A 23,726-nucleotide genomic window follows, 5' to 3' on the forward strand; every position below is an offset into this window, starting at 1 on the left:
TAAAGTTGTATTTTTAATGTTTTCATTTCAACCCTGGTCTTCAAGCCACTTCCGTTTTTCAAGCAAGCTACTTCCGAAGCAACTTGATGCGACAACTCAGCACTATTGATAGGAAAATGGACAGAATGAGTAAGTTTAACAGGTTTTACCAAAGGTCACAACAGTTCTTTTATATCGTCAAATGTTAGAAAACAATTGCTATAAAATAAACTCACTTCTGTTACTTGCATGTCTGGTTGCTATTTTGTGTAATCAGCTGCTGTCTTTATTAGCAGCTTTGCTTATGGTTTTAACACTGCTAAATAATAAATTGTGAGCAACTGTTGAGTATATTAATTTGTTGTCACAGAAAAAGTATTCCCCCTATAATATTTTGTGTTGTAAAACCGCATCTTCCTCCTTGTGTGTGTACCATCATGTGTTTGTTTTCACCTGCCTTTCTGTAGACGTGCCCCCTTCGGGCCCTTTGGACCTTCCTCTGTCCCTGCTGGAGATGGGATGCTCTGGCAGGTTTGAGCTCATCACACATACTTCGCCGGGTTCCCCTTTCCCTCCACAGAGTACGGTCAGTATTGGTAGATCTGAGGGCCATTGTCACCTCAATATGTTTCTTCATTTATTCACTATTATATCATTTGCTTCCCTCATCAGCTCCCTAATGGGCTTCCTCCAACCAGTCTGAGCCTGGAGGCTGAAGTAAAGAAACAGTTTTTACAGGATCCTGCCTGGCTTCCTTTGCACGACACAGACTTTGCCTTTCAGAAATTTCTCAAGTGTGTATTCCTCTGTACAGCTGTATGCTGTTAGGAGAAGGAGTAGTTATTTATTACTTATTACCACTGATATCAAAACAGTCCGTATCCTTACTTGGGTTTTCTCTTGCTTCTCTTCTCGTCTTCCTCCCACCAAAACATGCATGTAAGGTTATGGGAAAACTCTAAATGGTTGTTTGTCTATATGTGCCCTGCGATTGGCGGGCCACCAGTCTAGGTTGTACGCCACCCCTTGCCCCGTTAGGCCAGGTTAGGCTTCAGCTCAATCACAAACTTAATGAGGACAAGCGCTGTAGGAAATGGATGGATACAGCACTGTGTCCTGGTGGTGAGCACTTCTGCTTCACAGGTCTGGGGTCCAGGTTTAAAATCTCAGCTCAGCCCTTCTTGTTTAGAGATAGAAGGTTCTCCTTGTCCTTGTGTGCATATGCTATTTTGGCTGACAACCATTTCAGGGAGTTAGTAGACCATCTTGTGGCCAAGCCAGGATGCCACCCCAAAGAGAACAAGTGGTATAGAAAATGAATGGAAGATCTCTTTATTAAGCCACACTGGCTACTATTGCCAGCTCACAATGTCACTTAGTCACCTTTTATAATAACTGATTGTAGTAACTTGTAAGTTTGTGTCGTAATTTCCCTCAGTCAATCAACAAAAAGAGATATTTATAAAAGTTGTATTACTGTTAGAAAAGCTTATATTAAGAACAATCTATGACAATAACATAAAAGGTGATTTAATTCACCCATCCATTTTCTTCGCCACTTATCCTCACAAGGCTCGCGGGGAGTGCTGGAGCCTATCACAGCTGTCAACAGGCAGGAGGCGGGGTACACCCTGAACTGGTTGCCAGCCAATCGCAGGGCACATCGAGACAAACAGCCGCACTCACAGTCACACCTAGGGGCAATTTAGAGTGTCCAATTAAAATTGCATGTTTTTGGAATATGGGAGGAAACCCACACAGGCACGGGGAGAACATGCAAACTCCACACAGGTGGTGATTTAATTCATTTGATTATAAAAGTATGATGAAATTAAAGCTATTGTCGTAATTTATGCATCACATCCTATTTTATGATTGTATAAATTGAATTGAGTATTGAATATATAGGTAGTCAATCTTTAAAGCTCTGGTCTGGTCTTGTCTCATCCAGAGTGACACAGAGAAACGTGAATATCGACTCTCTGATCAACTGCGCTGGATCTCCACTGCATTCTGGTCTTTCTGTCGTCAGAGATCCTACAACAGGGATGCTGCTAGATTTTACAGAGGTATTCTCTATCCTTGTTGTATACTACATTCACGTTAATACTGGGAAGGAATATTATATGGTTGTTACTCATGCGAGCTCTGATATTGTTCAAGTCCATATGAGCCTATTGTATTTATCTTGAGGTTTCATTGGAGAACACTGACCTTTCGTCAAAGAACTCGCTGTCGTTACAACGCAAACCGGGACCTCCTTCTGAGAGCCTTAGAGGAAGCAACACAAACTACCCGTTCCTACCTGGTGAAATAGATGCCTTCAATTCTTTTTCTGAACAAGGACAAAACTCCCAGTGTATTTACCATTTATTTTTTTATTCCCTCTGTTGCTCTACAGGAGGTATGGAGGAACTTACTCTGGACCAAATCAAGAATAAGTCGAAGCTTCAACAGGACATAGACTTTGAGAACGGTGACCTTTAATGTTGTTTTACACCAATGTGACAAAACAGTAGGCAGCATGATGGAACAGCTGTAAAGCGTTGGCCTCACAGTTTGGAGGACCCGGGTTCAATCCCGGCCATGCCTGTGTGGAGTTTGCATGTTCTCCCTGTGCCTGTGTGGATATTCTCCGGGCACTTCGGTTTCCTCCCATGTCTTAAAGACATCCATTCATTGGAGACTCTAAATTGCACATAGATGTGATTGTGAGAGTGGCTGTTGTCTGTCTCCATGTGCCCTGCGATTGGCTGGGGACCAGTTCAGGGTGTACCCCGCCTCCTGCCCCAATGACAGCTGGATTTGGCTCCAGCACTCCCATGACCCTTGTGAGGATAAGGGGCTAAGAAAATGGATGGATGGTGACAAAACAGTATGGACTTGTGAAATTCAAACAATTCAACGGTTGTGAACTCATAATTTGCCTCCTAACTCACAAGAAAACATGGTCCTGGACCTGAAAGAGATTAATCGTCTTTTCATCTTTTTTTTTTTTTTTTTACTGGGGAAGTGAAATCTGATCAAATTAAACTGTACCGTAATTACAAGATCGCTATTATTTAGGTTTCTCAATTTCTCACCAACAGATTTGCTCCGAGTTCCTCCTGGTTTTAAAGCTGGAATGGACTTCAGTGACAAAGGTGTGTCGACATATCTTGCCTTGTGTATGTTAGTCAAGGTACATATTTGACCATTTTAATTGTTCAATTAAAAATGTTTGCATGCTTGAAAACCCTCCATTTTTGCTGAATTAAAAAATTGCATTTGGAGTTTACTTGGGTTATAGTTGTCTGATATTAACATTAATTTGAAAAATGAATAATCATTAAAATGGGGAAACTTGGCAAAAATATAAGAATTTGAGAACGTGGGGTGATACCATTTCATGGCACTTGTATACCCTAAACTATTTTAATGTTATTTTGTAAGACGCAAACACTTTAATATTGTTTTCTTTTTTAAAATGTGCATCTTAAAGACATCAGAGTTGCGAAACCAGAGGTCAATCTCATGTCGCTGCTGTCAACATTGGATGATGTCACCGACTTGGGGGGTGACACAGAAGGAAAAGACGAAGTCCAAGGACAAAACGATTCCGCCATACTCCCAAGGACAAACAGCCTTGAAGAGCTGGGCATCAAGGTAATGCATTTACTATACTTAATTCTGTGCGCTCTGTATTAATTTAGAAAATGTGACTTCAATGATAGCCTACAATTGGCTTCGAATTCAAAGTATTTTAAGAGGAGGCAGGATGTCCTATAACTAATAATGACATCAATAATAACATCTATCCATTTTCCGGCGTAGCTCACTTGTTGATGCTATAATTCACAGGTGTCAAACTCAAGGCCCGGGGGTCAGATCTGTCCCGCCACTTGATTTTATGTGGCCCCGTAAGCCAAATCTAGAGTGTCAGTTTCCATGATTCTTGTAAAAATCTGTACCAAAATTTCAAATTGTGATATATCACAAATGATAAAGTTGAAATATTACAAGCATTTTTGTGTTACCAAAGTAAATAGTTGAAAACCACATTACCCTTGATTTCTGATTCCAAAACTAGTTCATAAATTGATGATGTAAATGTAATGAGATGACTAAATATTTTTGTTTCACAGTCATAACGGCCCTCTGAGGGACACTGGAATAACAATGTGGCCCCCCAGAAAAATGAGTTTGACACCCCTGCTATAGTTCATTGTTCTGCATTTAACAAGGTGTTTGTAGCAACACCAACATTTGGTATTGTGAAAAAAAGTGTTTTAATACTTTTATTATGCCCCATACACAATGTATAATATGTTGCTGTTTTACATACCCTTGACCCTATTTTCTTGGCATTAGGATGCAGTGCCATCCTCTCGCTTCAGCAAGGGAAAAGATAGAAACTCAAAGCAGAGTGAAAAGGCAGAAGAAACAAAGAAATGGGCAATTCCTATTGACATAAGTTCACCCTGTGATGATTTCTACAAACGCATTCCTCATCCAGCTTTTAAGGTACTGTTATGGTCAGTTTCACAGACATGCCAATTTGTTGCTTCATGTTCTTCTTTTATTGGTCTTTTTACCGATTTTAGTGTTTTCCTTCCTTATATGCTCTTCTAGTGGCCATTTGAGCCCGATCCGTTCCAGAAACAAGCCATATTACGACTAGAGGCGCATGACTCTGTGTTTGTAGCGGCACACACGTCAGCTGGGAAAACGGTAGTGGCTGAATACGCTATCGCCCTCTCACAGAAGCATATGACGAGGTGTGTATTTGCAAGTATGGTAAAATTTACATCATAGTCTCATCTTTTTCTGAGCGTCACCTTTCTTATTCTGAGCTATGTTCTCATCATTACCACTAGGGGACACTAAGTTGAGAAAATAAATTGAATAATGGAATGCCTTTATGTTTGACTACCTTGGCCTTACTTGCCAAGCATCCTCAGTTGATATTATCTAAAATACTTGATTATCAATCACTGCCACAAACACAGATTGTAAAATAACTACTAACTTAAAAATCAGTCCACTGGATCAATAAAAAACATACTGTATACAGTAATATGGTTATGAAGACCTACTTGACATGAGGCACTGAAAATATTGAGAAAAGTATCAATAGTTCACTTGTTTTTTATTTGCAAAATAGATTTGCAGGTTTGAAGTTGGCGGTGGCTCTTAACTATATTAACTACGGGTGGGTATAGCAATTGATTAATTGCATCTTGAAGCAGTGCAACCAAAAGAGGTTCTATCTCAACCACTTTGTGACCTAGAATGGTTAACTGTGGGAAGTTGTGCTTCATTCATACTTTGAGAACATCTGTGTACTGAATGAAACAGTGGGGTTAAAACAGGACTTCAAAACATTCTGGAAGAAATTCCCCATTCATAAAAATGATTATTTAATCAAAAAAATTTACTGTAATGATTTGCTGTTTTATTTGTTAATATAATTATTAAGGTAGGGGAGTATGTTGAGTTGGTTATCATGTCTGCCTTGAAGTCAAGGGGTCCAAGGTTCCAGCCTCTGCTGTGTGGGTCTTTTCCTAGCTTTCTCATACATTCCAAAAACATTGTTGGGTAAATTGAAGTGTGAAAGGTGGCGACCACTCCAGTGTGTACCCTGCCTCTTGCCAATGTAAACCTGGATCGGGTCCAATTCACCAGGAATCCTAAAAAAGAATAAATGGGTGTTTATTAAAAGTCCCATATTTTACCAAGCCCACTTTTTTTGTAGTACTTGGGATGTTGCATGGGTTCTATGGTACCTCAGTAAACATGTGAAATATTAATTAAAATCATCCACATATCCCTGAGTTTCAGAAGCGTTTTCTGCCAAGATGTCTCAGATCAGGTCATTCGAATTTCTCAAGCTTATCTACGTCACTAGCAAAGCTATCCGCCTACCTCTGCTCATGAGCCAGCGCTATCAACATAACAACCATGTGTGCTCTGACAAGAGGCTTTTCTACACGTAGGCAACCAATCAGAGGAAAGAGGGTGGTCTTAGCCAAATATTGTACACAAAGCAGATAAAAATTGACTCAAACAGAAGTAGCTGTCAGAGGGGCCTTTTCAGGACACTAGTGTGACACAACCAATGTGTCGGAATTTACACTTTTATACGAAATACATGTTAGATAGTCACTCTATGGAGGTCTGAATAACCAAAATATGTGACGTTAATGTTTGTGTCTTCTGATAGGACCATCTACACCTCCCCAATCAAGGCCTTGTCCAATCAGAAGTTCAGAGACTTCAAAACCACTTTTGGGGATGTTGGTCTTCTCACAGGTGACGTCCAGCTCAGTCCTGAGTCTTCATGTCTTATCATGACCACTGAGATCCTCAGGTATGCCTCCATGTTTGTGGTTATTGTTAGAATATTTACTTTTCCCCAGACTGAGAAGTTTCCCTTCACTGTATCGGCTTTTCTCATCACTTTCAGGTCAATGCTTTACAATGGTTCAGAGGTAATCAGAGACTTGGAGTGGGTCATATTTGACGAGGTCCACTATATTAATGACGCAGAGGTCATTATATTTACACAACCACTGCCCCAAATCCTCATTAAAAATGTTTGAGATTCAGAAGCATCTGTTTTTGTCATTTTTCTACAAATGCTCAGAGAGGGGTGGTGTGGGAAGAGGTTCTCATCATGTTGCCTGATCACGTAAGCATCATTCTCCTGAGTGCCACCGTACCAAATGCTCTAGAGTTCAGCGAGTGGATCGGGTAGGTGCTTCACATTCACAGCAGCCACAACACTCAGCACCCGTACCGGAGATCCTGTTATTGCGGTGCTACATAATTGATGTTAACTGATTTGTCAAAAATGATGAAAGCACTTTGACCTGGATGATAGTTAAATTTCTCCTCTTCAACCTTTCAGACGTATTAAGAAGAAGCACATCTATGTAATCAGCACATTGAAGAGGCCTGTGCCTTTGGAGCATTATTTGTACACTGGAAACAGTACAAAGACCCAGAAAGAGATGTTCTTGCTTATGGATGCTGCGGGGAACTTCCTTACCAAAGGGTACCAGTCTTTTTTCTTTAATCAGTTGACCATATATAAGTACAACACTGGGACCTTCTTAGGAGGGGAAAGTTGTTTCAAGAAAAGCATGTTGTGTGTTTTTAGGTACTACGCAGCTGTAGATGCAAAGAAAGAACGTACCAGCAAATATGCCCAATCTTTTGGAACAAAAAATACAACCCACAACACCACAGCTAGTCAGGTAATTAGTTCCCTCTCCTTGGAGCAGTCGGAAAGCTGGGTGGATCATATTCTTGTTTTTTCTTCCATTATATTTAAATGCTTGTCTCCGCTTTAGGACCGAGCGGTGTGGCTCACCCTATTGCACTTCCTGTCCAACCGGCAGCAGACCCCTGTGGTTGCATTCACCTTCTCCCGCACCCGCTGTGATGAGAACGCCCGTTCACTAGACTCTATGGACCTGACAACTTCCATTGAGAAGGCCGAGATCCACTCATTCTTCCAAAAAAGCCTGAGTCGTCTCAGAGGAGGAGACAGACAGCTGCCTCAGGTAGCTAAGACCTCAAGTCTCACAACTTCCCCATTCATTTGCTATCTGTTGTCTCAAGTGGAGGATCAATTAGAAAGATGGAGGCATGCACAGGAAAAGATAGGAATGAAGATTACCTGAAGTAAAACAGAATATATGTGCATGAATGACAAGGGTGGAGGGGGAAGAGTGAGGCTCCAGGAAGAAGAGATAGAGAGGGTGGACGACTTCAAATACTCATGGTCAACAATCCATAACAATGGTGAGTGTGGTAAGGAATTTGAGAAACGGGTCCAAACAGTTTGGCAACAGCTGGCGGAAGGTGTCTGGTGTGTTATGTGACAGAAGAGTCAACAGAATATATGTGCATGAATGACAAGGGTGGAGGGGGAAGAGTGAGGCTCCAGGAAGAAGAGATAGAGAGGGTGGACGACTTCAAATACTCATGGTCAACAATCCATAACAATGGTGAGTGTGGTAAGGAATTTGAGAAACGGGTCCAAACAGTTTGGCAACAGCTGGCGGAAGGTGTCTGGTGTGTTATGTGACAGAAGAGTCTCTGCTAGGATGAAGGGTAAAGTTTACAAAACAGTGGTGAGGCCGGCCATGATGTACGGATTAGAGACGGTGGCACTGAAGAAACAACAGGAAGTAGAACTGGAGGTACCAGAAATGAAGATGTTTAGGTTATCTCTAGAAGTGAGCAAGTTGATAGGATTAGAAATGAGTTCTTTAGAGGGACAGCCAAAGTTAGATGTTTTGGAGACAAGGTTTGAGAGAGCAGACTTCGATTGTTTGGACATGTCCAAAGGTGAGAGGGTCAGTATCTTGGTAGAAGGGTGCTGAGGATGGAGCTGCAAGGGAAAAGCGCGAGAGAAAGACCAAAGAAATAGTTGATGGATGTTGTGAGGGAAGACATAAGGGCAGTTGGTGTTAGGGAGGAAGATGCAGGAGATAGGCTTGCAGGAAAAAGATGACGCGCTGTGGTGACCCCTAATGGGACAAGCCGAAACGAAAAGGAGAAGAACGGCGGAGCCGAGATTCCAACCCTGAACCGCACAACTGTAAGGCAGACATGTTAATCAGTGAACCACATTGCATCACACAAATTAGACTGGGGAAAAATATCTCTTTACTTGATGCCCTTAAATTATATCTACACAATACTTAGTCATTTATAATATGATCATTATCTAAAAAACATTAGATCAAATTATTTATCTACAGTAAAATGTCTTTCATTCTAATTATAACTGAAGCTAACTTACCTTTGCTTGTAATAGGCATGCCTGTCTGGAATCGTCATGATTTTGCAGATGATTTTAGGGGATTTTACGTAAAAACTCATATCGTTAAATATGTATTAAATACTGTAATCATGTTTAGATTGTGCTGATGCGTGATTTGTTGAAGAGAGGCATAGCAGTCCATCATAGTGGAATCTTGCCCATACTGAAGGAGGTCATTGAGATGCTCTTCTCAAGAGGTCTCGTAAAAGTGAGTCTGACTTGTTTAACATATATTTACATTGATTACATTTTTTTTCACGTTTAATGACAAAGAACTATCTTTAAATCATACACTGTATGTCATGCATTAGGTGCTCTTTGCGACCGAAACTTTTGCAATGGGGGTAAACATGCCTGCCAGGACTGTGGTGTTTGACAGCATCCGTAAACATGACGGAACCGGCTTTAGGAATCTACTGCCTGGTAGAATTTTAACCACAATGTTTATTTCACTGCTTCATCTCTACACAGGAAAAGGGAGTTTCGACATTTTAATGTTTTTTCAGGTGAATATATTCAGATGGCCGGCAGAGCTGGTAGAAGAGGTCTTGATGCTACAGGCACTGTCATCATTCTTTGCAAAGCCGGTGTTCACGAGATGTCTGATCTGCATGTCATGATGCTGGTAAGGCCCTCTGTCTTGTACACAACACCATAGAAAGAAGTAGAAATATGTCCCAGTATTCCACATATCATATTTATTTAATGCATACTTCTTGGAGCAAAAAGGTGCAATAAACTGAGTCAGAAGAGAAATTTTCAAAAGGTTGTCACATCATTTCTTTTGCTGTCACATCTCTGCCTTTCAGGGTAAGCCCACCACCCTTCACTCACAGTTCAGACTGACTTACACCATGATCCTCAACCTGCTGCGAGTTGAGGCTCTACATGTAACAGACATGATGAGGAGAAGCTTCTCTGAAAGCCACAGAGACACTCAGGTAGCAACACAGCATAACGGATAAAATAGTAGACTACATTCATCTGGAGATACACAGGACCCGCATTGATCTCGGAGGGTATGTTGCGCACCCATCTGCATTGAAATTTTGTGATATCCCAAAACCATATAACTAAAGAAAATAGATATAACCCTTCTCATGCTTGATACACATTTTTACTGATTGGAGTAATGATGGGGGCAGTTGGACAGTTTTATAGAAGGAATTCAGTATCGGGCAGCACGATGCAGGAACTGGTTAGAGCGTTAGCCTTACAGTTCTGAGGACCTGGGATCAAATCCTGGCCCCACCTGTGTGGAGTTTGCATGTTCTCCCCTTGCCTGTGTGGGTGTCCTGATTGGGTCCTAATCAAGCCAATTCTCTCTGGCTCTCAACCGGAATGTTGTCAGTGTCTGTGTTATGTGTTGGTGTGTGTATGAGCCACATAGTGTGGTCAGTTTTAACAAACAAAAGCTAGTGTGTGTGTCCTAGTATCCTGTAGCAGCAACAACAACTTTATCTGACAACTACTATTCAGATCATTATGTTTCGGATGGCAACAGGTTATTTAAATCTAACAAATGCTTTGGGAGTTTAGATTTCACATATGTGTAGCCTTTGGAAGAGACTTTAATTTACTGGAGAGCATCAAGATCGGACTTTGGTGTGACATAAAAAGCTCATGTGGTAAGATGAAGACAGATTTCAAGTGTTTTAGCATGACGGGGACATGCGAGTAAACATAGAGCCAGATGAGGCAAGATACCTTACTTAATCAATCAATGTTGATTATTTCTTTTCAATGTTATGAGGCCAAGATGGCATTACATGCTTACCTGAATATACTGATAGTCAGTTTAGGGGCTATGTAACGGTTGTTGAAACGAAATTACATTACATGTCCCCTTAGGCATATGAAAAGAGGATCACTCAACTTAAGGAGACATTGTCCACTCTGCCTGTTTTGGCCAATGATGGCCAACTCTCGGATTTGTTGCCATACTACCACACCGTGACAGAGCTTCAGACCACAAGAAACATCATACAGGTGCTACAAACACAATCAAGCCACACAACACCACCTCACATGAGGGTTGGGCATCAAGATTCGAGAACCGATTGGAAGCGGGACTATTGTTCTGGTTTTCCCGTTATCATTCAAATTTAAAAATCTCAGTTCCCAGTTTCAATGCTTAGTCCAGCCACCCCAAAGAACAGTTTAGTAAAAACCCACAAAGTAAAACATGCATGAACGCAGCGAACAAGTGTGTCTTCACTTTGTTGAAATTAACCAGTTGCCTCAGTCCAACACTCGAAGTAAGATTGTATAGTACAAAGGAGGTTTTATGATGTGTAGAAGTCTGACGTTCACCCTCCCGGTCCGAGCCACAGGCTACACCCATCAGAGCTTCAGTGGTCTTATTTCAGTCTATTGGTGGAGTGAAACAATAAAACATATCTATGCCAACATTGAGACAGTTAAGAAGGTAAATGGTTTGTAGCACTTTTGCACTGATGTTATTTAAAGTTTATTTTAGTCTTCAAACCATCGTAAGAGCCAATGACAAAAAAAAAAGCTTAACATTGAGATAAAACTTCATTGCGGCAACTTTACATCAAAATGAATTGGGACAAAATTCACAAACGTTTTCTCACAGTATCACAAACACTAACCCGGTGTCTCATCGGTGGGTAGGCAAAGGAATCAAGATTTTACAGCTTTACATATAAATAATAATCAAATTTTCAGGTTGAGTGCTGAGTTTCAGTGCGTAGCCTCCAAAATAAAAAGCTACATGCTTCAAACAGGAAGTCAAATTAAAACTTGCACAGATGAACCATTTGTTGTGCTAAACATTTTAGCAATGCTCCTTTTTAAAAGCTGAAAGTTGAATGTTAACTGAAACAATTAATGACAATAAAATCAATTGGGTTAATTCTAGTTCATAGTTGACACACATTGCCTTCGAGTTCATATGTTTGATAATGGTACTTGTTATAAAGAGTTCAGAGTCAAATGTTCATTTTAGTCTATGCTTTGGGCTGCTAAGAAAATTCATGTTCCCAATTTGGACACCCTTTATGAAAACCATGCAAACATTTTTGACCCAGCCCCCTAAAATAATCTGAATCGAGAATCGTTTGGAACCGAAATCGAAGTAAGGAACCAGAATCATGGCTGGAATCGCTCAAATTCAAACGATGCCCAACACTTCCTCGCATCATTCAACCTCTTAGCTGTTAATTTAACTACTAGTCTAACCTGTTGTCTTTGACACCAGCGTGCTATTCTAGAGTCAGTCAACGGACTGAAAGCTCTGTCTGTAGGCCGAGTTGTGGTGGTGAACAACCAACAGCATCTCAATGCCCTGGGAGTTATACTACAGGTAGGTTTTTGTATGTTTCACGACAAAACGGCAGATAAAAACACATTTTGCTTCAAACAGATTGTAAAAACTGTTTGTGGGAAGCATTCATTATTCAGTAATATATTTTGCCATTAATAATTAGGATGGATGTGTGGTCAGATGTTTGCACGCATTCAACGTAGAATGAGCACACATTGAAGATCAAGTATGAAAAAGCCTTAATTTACTCTCGTTTCATTACCTCCAAATAATGCTTATAAGCATATTCACATTTTTTTTTGTCTTTAGTTGTTGCAAATTAACACCACAAAAATCCTGGTTGGATCAAGTACAGTAAAGCCTTGGTTCTCGAACGTCCCCATTTTCGAACAAATCAGTTTTCGAACGAAGATTTCGAGATTTTTTTGCTTCTGTTTTCGAACGAAAATCGGTACTCAAGCGTCCCCGACAAAACCCGGAAATACCATTCCGCGCAGCCAGACCAGCTGACCCACGACATGCATTGTTGTGAATTGACCCCTCCGTACAGGGCACTTAACCACGCCTCCTGAAGTGACGTCACGCCACGTGCGCTGACGTAAGACAAACAGTAAAAATGGCAAATACAATACAATACATTCTGAACTGAGACAGACTCCATGCTTCTGATTAAATTCAAATCAACGATATATTATAGATTCTAAATACAATACATTCTTAACTGAGAGAGACGCCATGCTTCTGATTTCATTCAATCATTCACACGTAGCAATGTTATGCTAGCGGAGAACGTCTCATTCATTTATACGAGACATGTATTAAAAATCAAATTTAGGGCATATCTTCGTGCAAACACAGTCTGGTTAACTTTCGGCCGGGAGCCAGCAAGAAATCGATACGTTTGTCCAGTCCGATCATCGCTAAATATCGCTCAACAAAGAATAAGTGTGTCAATCGTTCACACACAGCAGTGTTATGCTAGCGAAGAACTTCGAATTCATTTATACGAGACATGTATTGAAAATCAAATATAGGGCATACCTTCGTGCAAACATGTGTTCCGGTTGATATTAGATGGATTTAGTTGATGATGCGGTCTTCCACAAAGTTTGACCCATCGAAGGCATTTTTCGTACTGGGTCTTCGGTTTTGGAAAGGGTACGAATCGAACTCCACCAACTAGCCTTTCAGGATACCTGTCGTCACTATTACAAAGTCCCTGACTACACCTCTTAACCATATTATTTGTTAAATAACCCAAATACGCGATAAAATGCTAACTAAACCTATACTGGACCATGCAATGTTGTCTGAGATAATGGCGGGAGCAAAAACGGGCTTTGGTTTATGCAGATCTCTGGCCTCTGATTGGTCAGTGACGCGGATTGCGCAATATCCACAGAGGGGTCAATTACCACGCCGCCGAAAAAACCCTGAAATAACATAATGCTCGCGGCGCAAGAAATCTGACTGACCCACGACACGTTTTGTTATTGTCTATTAGAACAACCCCCCGAAAAAACCCGTAAATAACAGGGTGTGGCGCAAGCCGTTGACCCACCCTCGACGTTTTTTGCTATTGTCAATTCGAACGCCCAAAGAAAAAAAAAAAAAACGAAACGTCCTTCTTATCGAGGACTACCATATTAACCCCTAATCATGGCTCCAAAGAAGGCAAGTTGCTTGTTTAAAGTTATTCTGCACTTTTGTTCATAAAAAAAAAAAAGATCTTTTTTGATCCACTAAAGAATTACTGTATTGTAAATGCATATGACAGCATTTACGGTTTTGATATTAAACTGTTGAATAAATTTGTGTAAAGGGAATATGGCATGACTCACAGCATTAAAACAATTATCAGACTTCCAGTGTGTCCAGCACTCAGTTGTCGTGTCACAGCATGTTTGACAAAAGCACGCAAATAGCTTGGATCTGGGCCCAACATGTATTTCACACCTGCAGGCTCCTTAGTGTTTTTATTTTACCTAATGTGCATGTTGACTGCAGGAGAAAACAGTTCCACAGCCATGTGTGAACAAATGGGCAAAATTAGACTAGAAGCAATTGCCTGAACATCACCTACTCCTACTGCTCCACATTCCATCTATGTCTGCATCTTCTCTTCTCCAGGTGTCCAGTGATTCTGTGAATCGCAACTTTACGGCACTCATCATATGTGACAAAGGCAACGAGGAAGGAGAAGGAAATAGTGGCGACAGCCGAGCTTTTCCTCACCTCCACAACATTATGCTCTTCATCCCTGAAGGTTGGTCAGTTAGATAACTAGGTCCAGAGATGTACAGCACATGTGTTTTAATACGTTAGATATTTTTGTTGAGTGGACTGAACTGTGTATTGGTTCTCCACTGGGATCCAGCTCATGTTGTTTTCCTTTCTTTCCAATATGTGGTTTAAATTTAATGGAGAGTAGTGGTTAAGTTTGGAAGCTGGTGTGTATAAATATAGTAGAAATGTATTTGCAGTCATTCCCATTCAAACCAATGATTTTGTGGGCAGTGATCCTTATGCCATTTTATTCATTTTCTTGTTTTGCATATTGCTGTTTGAACACCAAAGGGTAGTTATAGTAGTTTGAGAAAGTATAGTTTTTTTTCTTTAAAAATTTTATGTCTGAAATGCTTTTCCATCCTTTTCCAAAAAATTTGTTTAAAAAAAAAATACAATTACATCAACTAATGTTGGGGTTTTAGTTACAGTTTGACTTGAAATTATTCAAATTTTTTTTTTATTTATTTGTAAAATGTACAAACTAAATACATGGAATCTTTCACATTTATTCATATTTGTATTACAGTTTTCCCCCACTCTTTGTGGTGGGGGGATGAGGACCATAATTGTCACACAAAAAGGTGTGTAATTGGCTAAAGATTCCAGTAAATGGTGACAAAGCATTACTTTTTTTTCTAAATGAAGCTCCTCAACTCACTTTAATGTGGAGTAATGGCACGAAGATGTCACAAGATGGCCTGAGCATAAAAACGGGGAATATGTGAGTTTTGTGCAAATGACAGTGGATAGGTTCCCCCAAAACCCTACCATGAGGTGAATTGTTAGTGTTTTTAGCTCATTGGATTCTACTTTAGGTTTTTAAGCTGTGAATAATTTTGAGTGCAACTGTAACAAAATACTGGTGTGTAGACTTGTTTGACATAGAAATATAAAGTAGTTGCTGCCACCCCTTCATGATCTTCTTACTTTTTTTTGTTTGTTGGCAATGGAGGAAACACATTTGATGATGGGCAGCGTTTAAATTTCAAAAGTTTAAATTTGGTTTCATCACATCATAACAAAATCTCCCCAAAGGTTCCACATCGCAGTTACGAGAGGGTGAACTTACCTATCCAAACACATTAGTTGCTTATTTTCACTTCTCTTCCTGAAAATAATTATTTTTTTTCAATTGAGTTCTGCAGGTGAAACGTCCCATTCATGATGGTAAAATGATTTATCTTGGTCTCATTTTTAATATCATAAAAACCCAACTTTTTAACAGGGGTGTGTTTACTTTTTGTATATATTTTTTACACACTGTACAAGAACCGCTTTGAAGCAATGTGGTGTCAGCATCATGCAAATGTGGCTGTTTTCAGCTGGAAATGAAGCCTTCAACAAATTGGATAAATCATGAACAGTTCAAAATAGCATTCAATGTTAGCTTAGAACTTTCAAGTTTTTGCTGGAAAGCAAAAAAAAAATGTATTTGATTAATCAGAGGCCCTTTAAACAGTGGCAGCTGCTAACTCCCATTTAACATTGCAATTATGATCCGGTGTGCACACTTGTGCAACCACATTATTTTAGTTTTCTTTTTACGTCCCCTCTCATAAAGCTTTTTAGAATAAATCAATTAAACTGTCACATTCATAGTGGAAAACGTTTTGAAATTTTGTCTTGGTCTAATATTTTTTTACTACTCAAAAACCTGATATTTGAACACGGGTGTGTTGACTTTGTATCCACTGTAAGATGGCCCTGCATTTTTTTCCAGGCCCATGCAGCCACACAGTGCAGAAGTTAAAGCCACAGGATATCACTGGCATCACAGTAAAGACCCTCAAAGTAATTCCTGACAGGATTATAGATAACTATCATAAGAGACAACAGCCCCGATTCAGGTTTGGCACTAAGGTTGCTTTTTTCAGAAATCTGAATGGTTGCCTCACTATAGTGAATGAAATCTGTCCTATCTCCCCCTGCAGGACTGAACCACCCGGCCAAGCAATCTCCACAGCCACCCAAGAGCTCCTTCGGTTGGCCGAAGCTAACCCAGGTGGCATCGCCACCCTCGACCCAGTCAATGACCTCCAGCTGAAGAGTGTCGACGTGGTCGAGGCCTCCATGCATCTCCGCATGCTGGAGGACAGCCTGAGAGGATTCAACTGCATTCACTCGCCAACTTTCGCAGAGCAGGTGTGGGCTTGGGTCTGGCTTCTTCGTAGTTTGGATGGGCAGACAAGAAGCAAGCAAGTCTATTACCGTAATTCCCGGCCTAGAGAGCGCACCTGGTTACAAGTCTCACCATGTACATTTGTAAAGGAAATACTGTTTGGTACATACATACGCCGCGGCTGTATAAAAGCCGCAAATGCCCACATTGAAACATAAGATATTTACAAAGACGGTACACAGAAAGTGTTTAACGCTACCGCGGCGCTAGCACGAACGCTAACAGGACCGGTTAAAATAAAACTTATGGTTAAATATCACTGAGACATCCCAGTAACACAGCGGCAACATGCTAGCGCAGCGTTAACAGGGCTGGTAAAAGTCACTTCCTCGGCACATATATTCCACCGGTCTCATTCTTACCTTTTCCAATTGAGTTCCCCTTTGTGGCCATTAGAAAGAATGCACAAATTAGCCGCATCACCACATAAGCCGCAGGGTTGAAAGGGTGTGAAAAAAGTCGCGGCTTGCAGGCCGGAAATTACGGTATTTTGCATCTGTACTGCATCGCCGTCATAAGATCATAGATGGCATTTATGCTGAGACTTGTTTGTCATATTTTAGCCACACAGGAAAGACACAATAATGGAAACATCTCCTAATATAATAAAGTATAGTTCCTCACTACTGTGAATGACAACCTAACGCTTTAGATCGTCCCAACAGATGCAGCAGCTGGTGTTGTTTACTCAGCTGTAGTCATCTTTGTGTGTTTGTTTCAGTTTGCAAAAGTGAAGGAGAGGATGAGTGTACAGGAAGAGATGGATAAACTGGTTTTCCTGGTCTCGGATCAGTCATTGTCTCTGCTGCCTGAGTACCATCAGAGGATCAAGGTTTGCAATTTTTGCAGTTTAGCAATCACAAATCACTGCTTGAACAGACTTCACCTACCACGGACCCACTATATTGTGCATTTTTTTTGGACTGTATCTATATATCTGTCGCCTCTTGTATAAGTTATTGCTTTATCTTACAAATGTTTTTTAATCTTTTTACAGCCTTTTAACCACATGTAAATGATGTAGCCTATTACTAATGATGTTAATTGATTAAATGATAAATCCATTTAGTGTACGCTTTCATCCATTTTCCGCACTGCTCATCCTCACTAGGGTCACGGGTGATCTGGAGCCTATCCCAGTTTACTCTGGGTGAGAGGCAAGGTTCAGCTAATTGCAGGGCACATAGAAACAAACAACCATTCCCACTCACATTCACTCTTACAGGCAATTTAATCTTCAGTTAACCTACACCGCATGCTTCGCCATCAACCTGGCGATAACCCATGCGGGCATTGGAATAAAATGCAAACTCCACACAGGCGAGGCCGGGATTTGAACAACAGTCCTCAGAACCATGAGGCAGATATGTTGAGTCAGTCACCGTGCCACCCCATATAGTTAATTGAAAACATAATTGTTGATTGAAATGATGTAGAAAAACAATATGTGTGTAAAATAATGGACAAATAAGCTGTCTCATGGGACTTTCATCAGTGATCTGATTTGCTGATGGTAACAGCATGAAAAGACAACTTAGTCTAAGGTCATCTCACATCGCATCATTCATCACTGTTTTTCATCTATTTGTCTTAACTGCAAGGTGTTAATAACTGAAGCTGTTAATATTGGTTTTATTTTTTTGTTTATTCAACACACCTCTTTATGGGGACAATTAGTTCAAAACCATTTTCATACTGTAGAGTTGGGGGTAAATTTTAAAGAGACCTTGTAATTACACTTGTTGATTTGTAAAAATATCATGAAGGAGGAGGTAGTATGTTCCACAAAGCCACATTTCCAATGTAATGAACTTCATGAATCTTCCTGCTGGTGTGTCTCAGGTACTGCAGTCGCTACAGTACGTAGACAGCAGCGGAGCCGTTCAGCTCAAAGGCCGCGTGGCCTGTCAGGTCAGCAGCCATGAGCTCCTGCTCACCGAGCTGCTGTTTGAGAACGCACTGAGCCCGCTGGCGCCCGAGGAGAGCGCCGCTCTGCTGTCGTGTTTGGTTTTCACACAGAACACGCAAGTGGAGCCGCACATTACCAGCACTTTACGGGAGGTGAGACGGAAGTGATGATGTCATGTAGCCTGTGCAATGTTTAATGCGTCCGCTTTGTATGACTCACTCATTGTTCTACAAGATATTATTGTATAACTGTTAGTGGTGGGCGCTGCATTTTGTAGATGGGCAGAAGGAAGGAAGGATAAAAAATAAAAAGTACCTCTATTTCTTTAAAAAAACACTCATAAATATGGATTCAGCCCGTACACCAGCAAATCGATGGTTATTACTATACATAAGTAGGAGTGTTTTTCTGATTTTTGGGGTGCGTATTAAACTGGAGAGCATAATACAGTTGATTAAATTATGCTATATTATTGTTCTATTATTTTTTATGTTAAAAAAATATCATAAAATACATCATACTATGTATTAACATTTGTAGATCAGATGTATTTCACCTGGTGAAGTTTGCTATAATAACTTCCCCTCTGACCAATCAATCTGAACATTCCCATTGGCAATTGTTTGTTACATCAGACTGAACCACTGATTCTCAAGTGGCAGATTTGATTGACATTGGCGCATGTAGAAGTTGAAATCTCATTGGACAACAATTCATATTAATGTACTGGAAACAGTGCAGCCGAGATAAATGCTGTGATGTGATGAGAATAGAAAGTGAGAAATAAATGAATCCAATTTCATGCACCTAATATTACAATGAGGTTATAAATGTAGGCCAGTGCTTCTGATACTGTTTCGAACGGGTTGGGAAAGCTTTGTTGGCCCTGACTCTCACCACTCTTATGTGATGGAAGATAGATTCACACACACTGAACCCTGAACATGTGCAATTATAATGCAGAACATCATGCTTCACTTCTTGTTCACTTAATTCCCCTCATGTTTTGTAAAAATACACCTTTTTCACCCACCGTGTTTTTTGAGCTTATCCTAGTACATGAAAGTGCTTTATAGGGTCTTAAATTAGTCATGACGGCTCTCTGTATCTGGTTATCGTAAAAAGCAAAACTGATTCTTTACCCCCCCCCCCAAAAAAAAAAAATGGCATATACTTTCACACAGCACCAGAGTTGAGTCAATTACATTGACCAAACACAACAGTAGGTATCGCTATCAAATCTATTGATTCAGGCAATCTTATCTAAATCTAGCTATTGATCAGGCAGGTGGATTCCACTTGTGCATCAAAACAATAAAAGCATTTTTACTCAAGGATGCAAAACATTATATACAGTACATCTCCATGCATCTGGCCAATTCTGGCATAAATTGTTTTTTTTTTGGTTCATTTACTTTTTATTTAATTTGTGTAGAACTATGCTGCATCATACTACATGTAATTTTTTTGACATCACATATCTTAAAATGAATCATTTTGATTTTGATATTGCATCACAATATTGGAAGAATACTAAAAGAAGTGCCCAAGTGAGCATATGTTTTCCACCTTTTTTTTTTTCAACTCCACTTTGGTTTACTTCATAATTATACTTACCTTTTCCTTCTGTTTATGTTTTCTTTTCAGGGTATTGATCGTGTGTTGTCAGTCGCCCAGCGTATAGGAGAGTTGCAAAGGGAATGCGGGTTACCACAGACAGCAGAAGAATTTGTGGGCCAGTTAAAATTTGGCCTGACTGAGGTTGTATACTGCTGGGCTCGAGGCATGGTGAGTTTTGCACTCGACTTTGTGAGAAAAATTTATATTGGCTAAAATTCTTAAAGGATATGCCATATAAAATCTTGTGCAGTCATAACATCTATGCATTATGTATTCATTGTGCTACGAGGAACCAACCAACAGGGTAGTTAAATGACCTCATTGCAGTAGTTGTACAATTATGATATGTTTTGTCAGTGTATTTTATTTTATTTATAATTTTCTCTGGCATTCCTATCTGAATGCTTAGAGATGCTGTTGCTCAGCTACTAGACAAATGAATCATTTGAGGTCTATAAAATAATTAGACCTGGTGGCATATGATCATCATTACAGCAATCTGACAGCCATGAATAGCAAAAGTCCACGAGCAAATGATGTCGTCCTCAAATATGCATATAGATGCCACAAAATGACGGCAAAGACGTAAATAAAGCTCTTCAATTCATTTCAATATAATTATTTGACACCAAGATAATGCCAAACCATCCATTCTCTGAGCTGCTTATCCTCACAAGGGTCACAGGAGTGCTGGAATCTGTCCCAGCTGTCATCGGGTAGGAGGCGGGCTACACTCTGAACTGGTCGCCAGCCAATCACAGGGCACTTTGAGACAGACAACAGTCACAATCACACCTCGGAGCAATTTAGAGTGTCCAATTAATGGATGTTTTTGGGATGTGAGAGGAAACTGGAGTGCCCGGAGAAAACTCCACAAAGGCGGGGCTGGGATTTGAACCCCGGTCCACAGAACTGTGAGGCCAACAATCTAACCAGTAGCCCAGTGCCACCCGATGCCAAACCAATACTTTTATATTCTAGAGTGCTTTGGCTTCAGCACAAACACAGTCAATACACCCCCCCAAAAAAAAATATGTAAATACTGTTGTTGAATTTTGAACACTATAGTAATTATAATAAATAATACAATTTTCATAGTACGAATGCCTTCATGTCATTGTGTTTTTCTCTGTGCCGTGCTATCTTCTTGTGAAAAAGTCACATTTTATTAGCAGTAATTGGTCAGCTGATCTGAATGAGGCTCACATATTTTTTTAATTGATACAAATTATGGCATTTTCTTCACAATTAAACAGTTTCCTCTCTGATATTCTTCCATCGAAACCCACAAAGGATAAACAATTATCAACACTTAGGATCCATTCATCACACATCCGTTTTGGCGGGGGGGTCGTGTCTTTTGCAAATGCAGAGTGCTACTTTTGTTACTATGACAACTGGTAGTGGAGGTAGCTGAAGCGAGGGCTACTCTGTGTTGCCTCGGCTATATTTAGCATCTGATCCTTCAAGTGACCATTTTCAAAAATAGCAACAAGCATCAATTTTATGGACTTTGTGATGTTAGTGGAGACAAGAGTCTTTCACTCCATGTCTACACTGCTAATGAATGGCGCTTGTCCAAGGCCACTACTAAAAAAATGTGTTGCTGATGAATTATAGTTTAGAACTTTTACCTGATTTTATACTTTCTGTATTGTTGACATTTTTGTGTCGCTCCTTCTTACCTCCGTTTAACATGCGTGTCTTGTGTCACGTCCATCCCTTCCCATCCACACTTCACCACAGCCGTTTGCGGAGATCGCCCAGCTAACAGATGTCCAGGAGGGAACAGTGGTGCGCTGCATCCAGCGTTTGGATGAAGTACTGAAGGAGGTGCGCCAGGCCGCCCGCATCGTGGGAGACTCGGTGCTAGGGAGCAAGATGGAGAAGGCCTCCCTCGCCATCCGGAGGGACATCGTCTTTACCGCCTCCCTCTACACCCACTGAGAGACGGCAAATCCACACTTGCTTAAAGACACTTCAACTTTTCAACATTTTATTTCAAGCGGCTTACACGTGCACTGCTTTTTAATGTTTTTTTTTAAGGTGCACTATCCCACACAGTAGAATGAAAAGTTGTGAAACGGCTCTCATAAATGTTCAGTGTACTTGAGGTGACCAACACAGCACACCACACAGATAACGATATCTCAGCCAAGAATTGCAAATCCCCCGCTCCCCAAACCAGGTGTCTTGCCAACATACTCGGATTGACCTCGAAGAGGCAACTTAGTCAGGAAATCTGGACTACCAGCAGTTGGAAAGAGGAAGGTTGACAAAATGGCGGAAGCTAGGGTAGCTAACTTCAAATTCAATATTGACAACACACATAAAGATTTGTGATGGGTGGGTGAAGCTGGTCTGGCTTGGGGTTTGTAGGTAGGAGGATGAAAGCTGCATTAGCCATATACTGTAAGTATTGTATTATGACATGATCCCCATGTGACACATTGTAACATACCTTTGAATTCATCCTCATGCCATCATTTTTTTAATTTCTTTTTTTTTTTAACCACTTTTTGTTACCTTTCCCTTACCATTTCCTACAGTTTCAGTATTGGTCCTCTGCCGTTGCATACTTGATAAACAATGGCCAACAAATTTGACACGGACAAACAACAGTTCAGCACAGCGGAATAACATTATCTGTAAATATGGGACATATTCATCAGTTTTCTAAAAGGATAATCCTGTTAAGGGTCATATCCAAGTTGACTTCCCGGACTGATCACCAAGCCAGTTCCAGGGCGCATCGAGCCATTCAGCCATTCACACTCAACAATCACACTATCACTTATTGGCAACTGAGCCCATGCTACATCAAAGTCAGGCAAGTTCCACCTTATTTGTCTTAGTTTTATACCAAAAGGCTTTTGCATCAATTATTCAACAGACTACTGTAAATGCACCGTGATGTGTAAGTTTCGCTATTACCTGAATGAAAGGGTGCTGAGACAATGGCCATATGTGTTTGTTTTTGGACCCTTCAAAATGGAAATGAGATCAAATGCATACAAAATCTAAACTCAACTACCAACAAACACACCACTTTACTGTAATAACATTTGTCTTTCTCTAGAAGAGTATGATGAAAATTATTCAAAAGACAATTTTATTTGGGAAGTGTGTGCATTTATCCGCCATTGCTAGCTACTGCTTTGCATGAAAGAATCCTTTTCACAAGTCAAATCTTTTAAAAGCTCGAAAAGTATTTTACCCATTTTTATGCCGTTGAATCAATGTTTCTTTACGTGTAACGCGAGTTCCCTGATGGTGTCGTGGTTCAATGGCCTGGGTTATCGTCTAAGTGCAAGTGTGAACGTTTCGCTCTATTTGTGCCTTTGACCCTGAGCTACTGTAAAAATGAATGGACGATCTGTAATGCAGCACTTGTCAAGATGATGGCTGTGGATGAGGTGACGCCTATCCTCGCTGGCTCCTGGCCAAGGTGGTTTGTACGCCGTGTCAATTGCAAAACACATTGAGACAAACAACCGTTCCTACTCATAACCACACCCATGGACTAAGCATGTTTTGGGAGTGTGGGAATGCTACTTTCTCTTGCTTTTGTAAATGATTGTACTGTACTGTAAAGAAGAAGAAAAAAGACTATTTAAATGTGTGTGTTTTGTTATCATTGCTGTTT

General features: G+C 40.4%; 1 protein-coding gene across 1 annotated transcript; it reads left to right on the forward strand.

The window, feature by feature from the left end:
• The first annotated feature begins 2 nt into the window (after window positions 1-2).
• On the forward strand, window positions 3-23,042 carry skic2 (SKI2 subunit of superkiller complex). Its single transcript, XM_061817958.1, has 29 exons — window positions 3-129; window positions 447-565; window positions 652-773; window positions 1,931-2,048; window positions 2,173-2,287; window positions 2,381-2,455; window positions 3,069-3,122; window positions 3,461-3,624; window positions 4,330-4,482; window positions 4,591-4,736; window positions 6,182-6,328; window positions 6,425-6,509; window positions 6,605-6,711; window positions 6,869-7,015; window positions 7,121-7,217; window positions 7,314-7,526; window positions 8,892-9,002; window positions 9,106-9,217; window positions 9,301-9,419; window positions 9,604-9,735; window positions 10,646-10,783; window positions 12,018-12,122; window positions 14,214-14,349; window positions 16,093-16,219; window positions 16,304-16,514; window positions 17,273-17,383; window positions 18,394-18,612; window positions 20,108-20,248; window positions 21,827-23,042. The coding sequence occupies exons 1-29, from the start codon at window positions 87-89 to the stop codon at window positions 22,025-22,027; spliced, it is 3,768 nt and encodes a 1,255-aa protein (XP_061673942.1). The 5' UTR covers window positions 3-86; the 3' UTR covers window positions 22,028-23,042.
• Window positions 23,043-23,726: the final 684 nt, after the last annotated feature.

This window comes from Syngnathoides biaculeatus, chromosome 1 (assembly GCF_019802595.1).
Source record: "Syngnathoides biaculeatus isolate LvHL_M chromosome 1, ASM1980259v1, whole genome shotgun sequence".
Taxonomy (NCBI): Eukaryota; Metazoa; Chordata; class Actinopteri; order Syngnathiformes; family Syngnathidae; genus Syngnathoides; species Syngnathoides biaculeatus.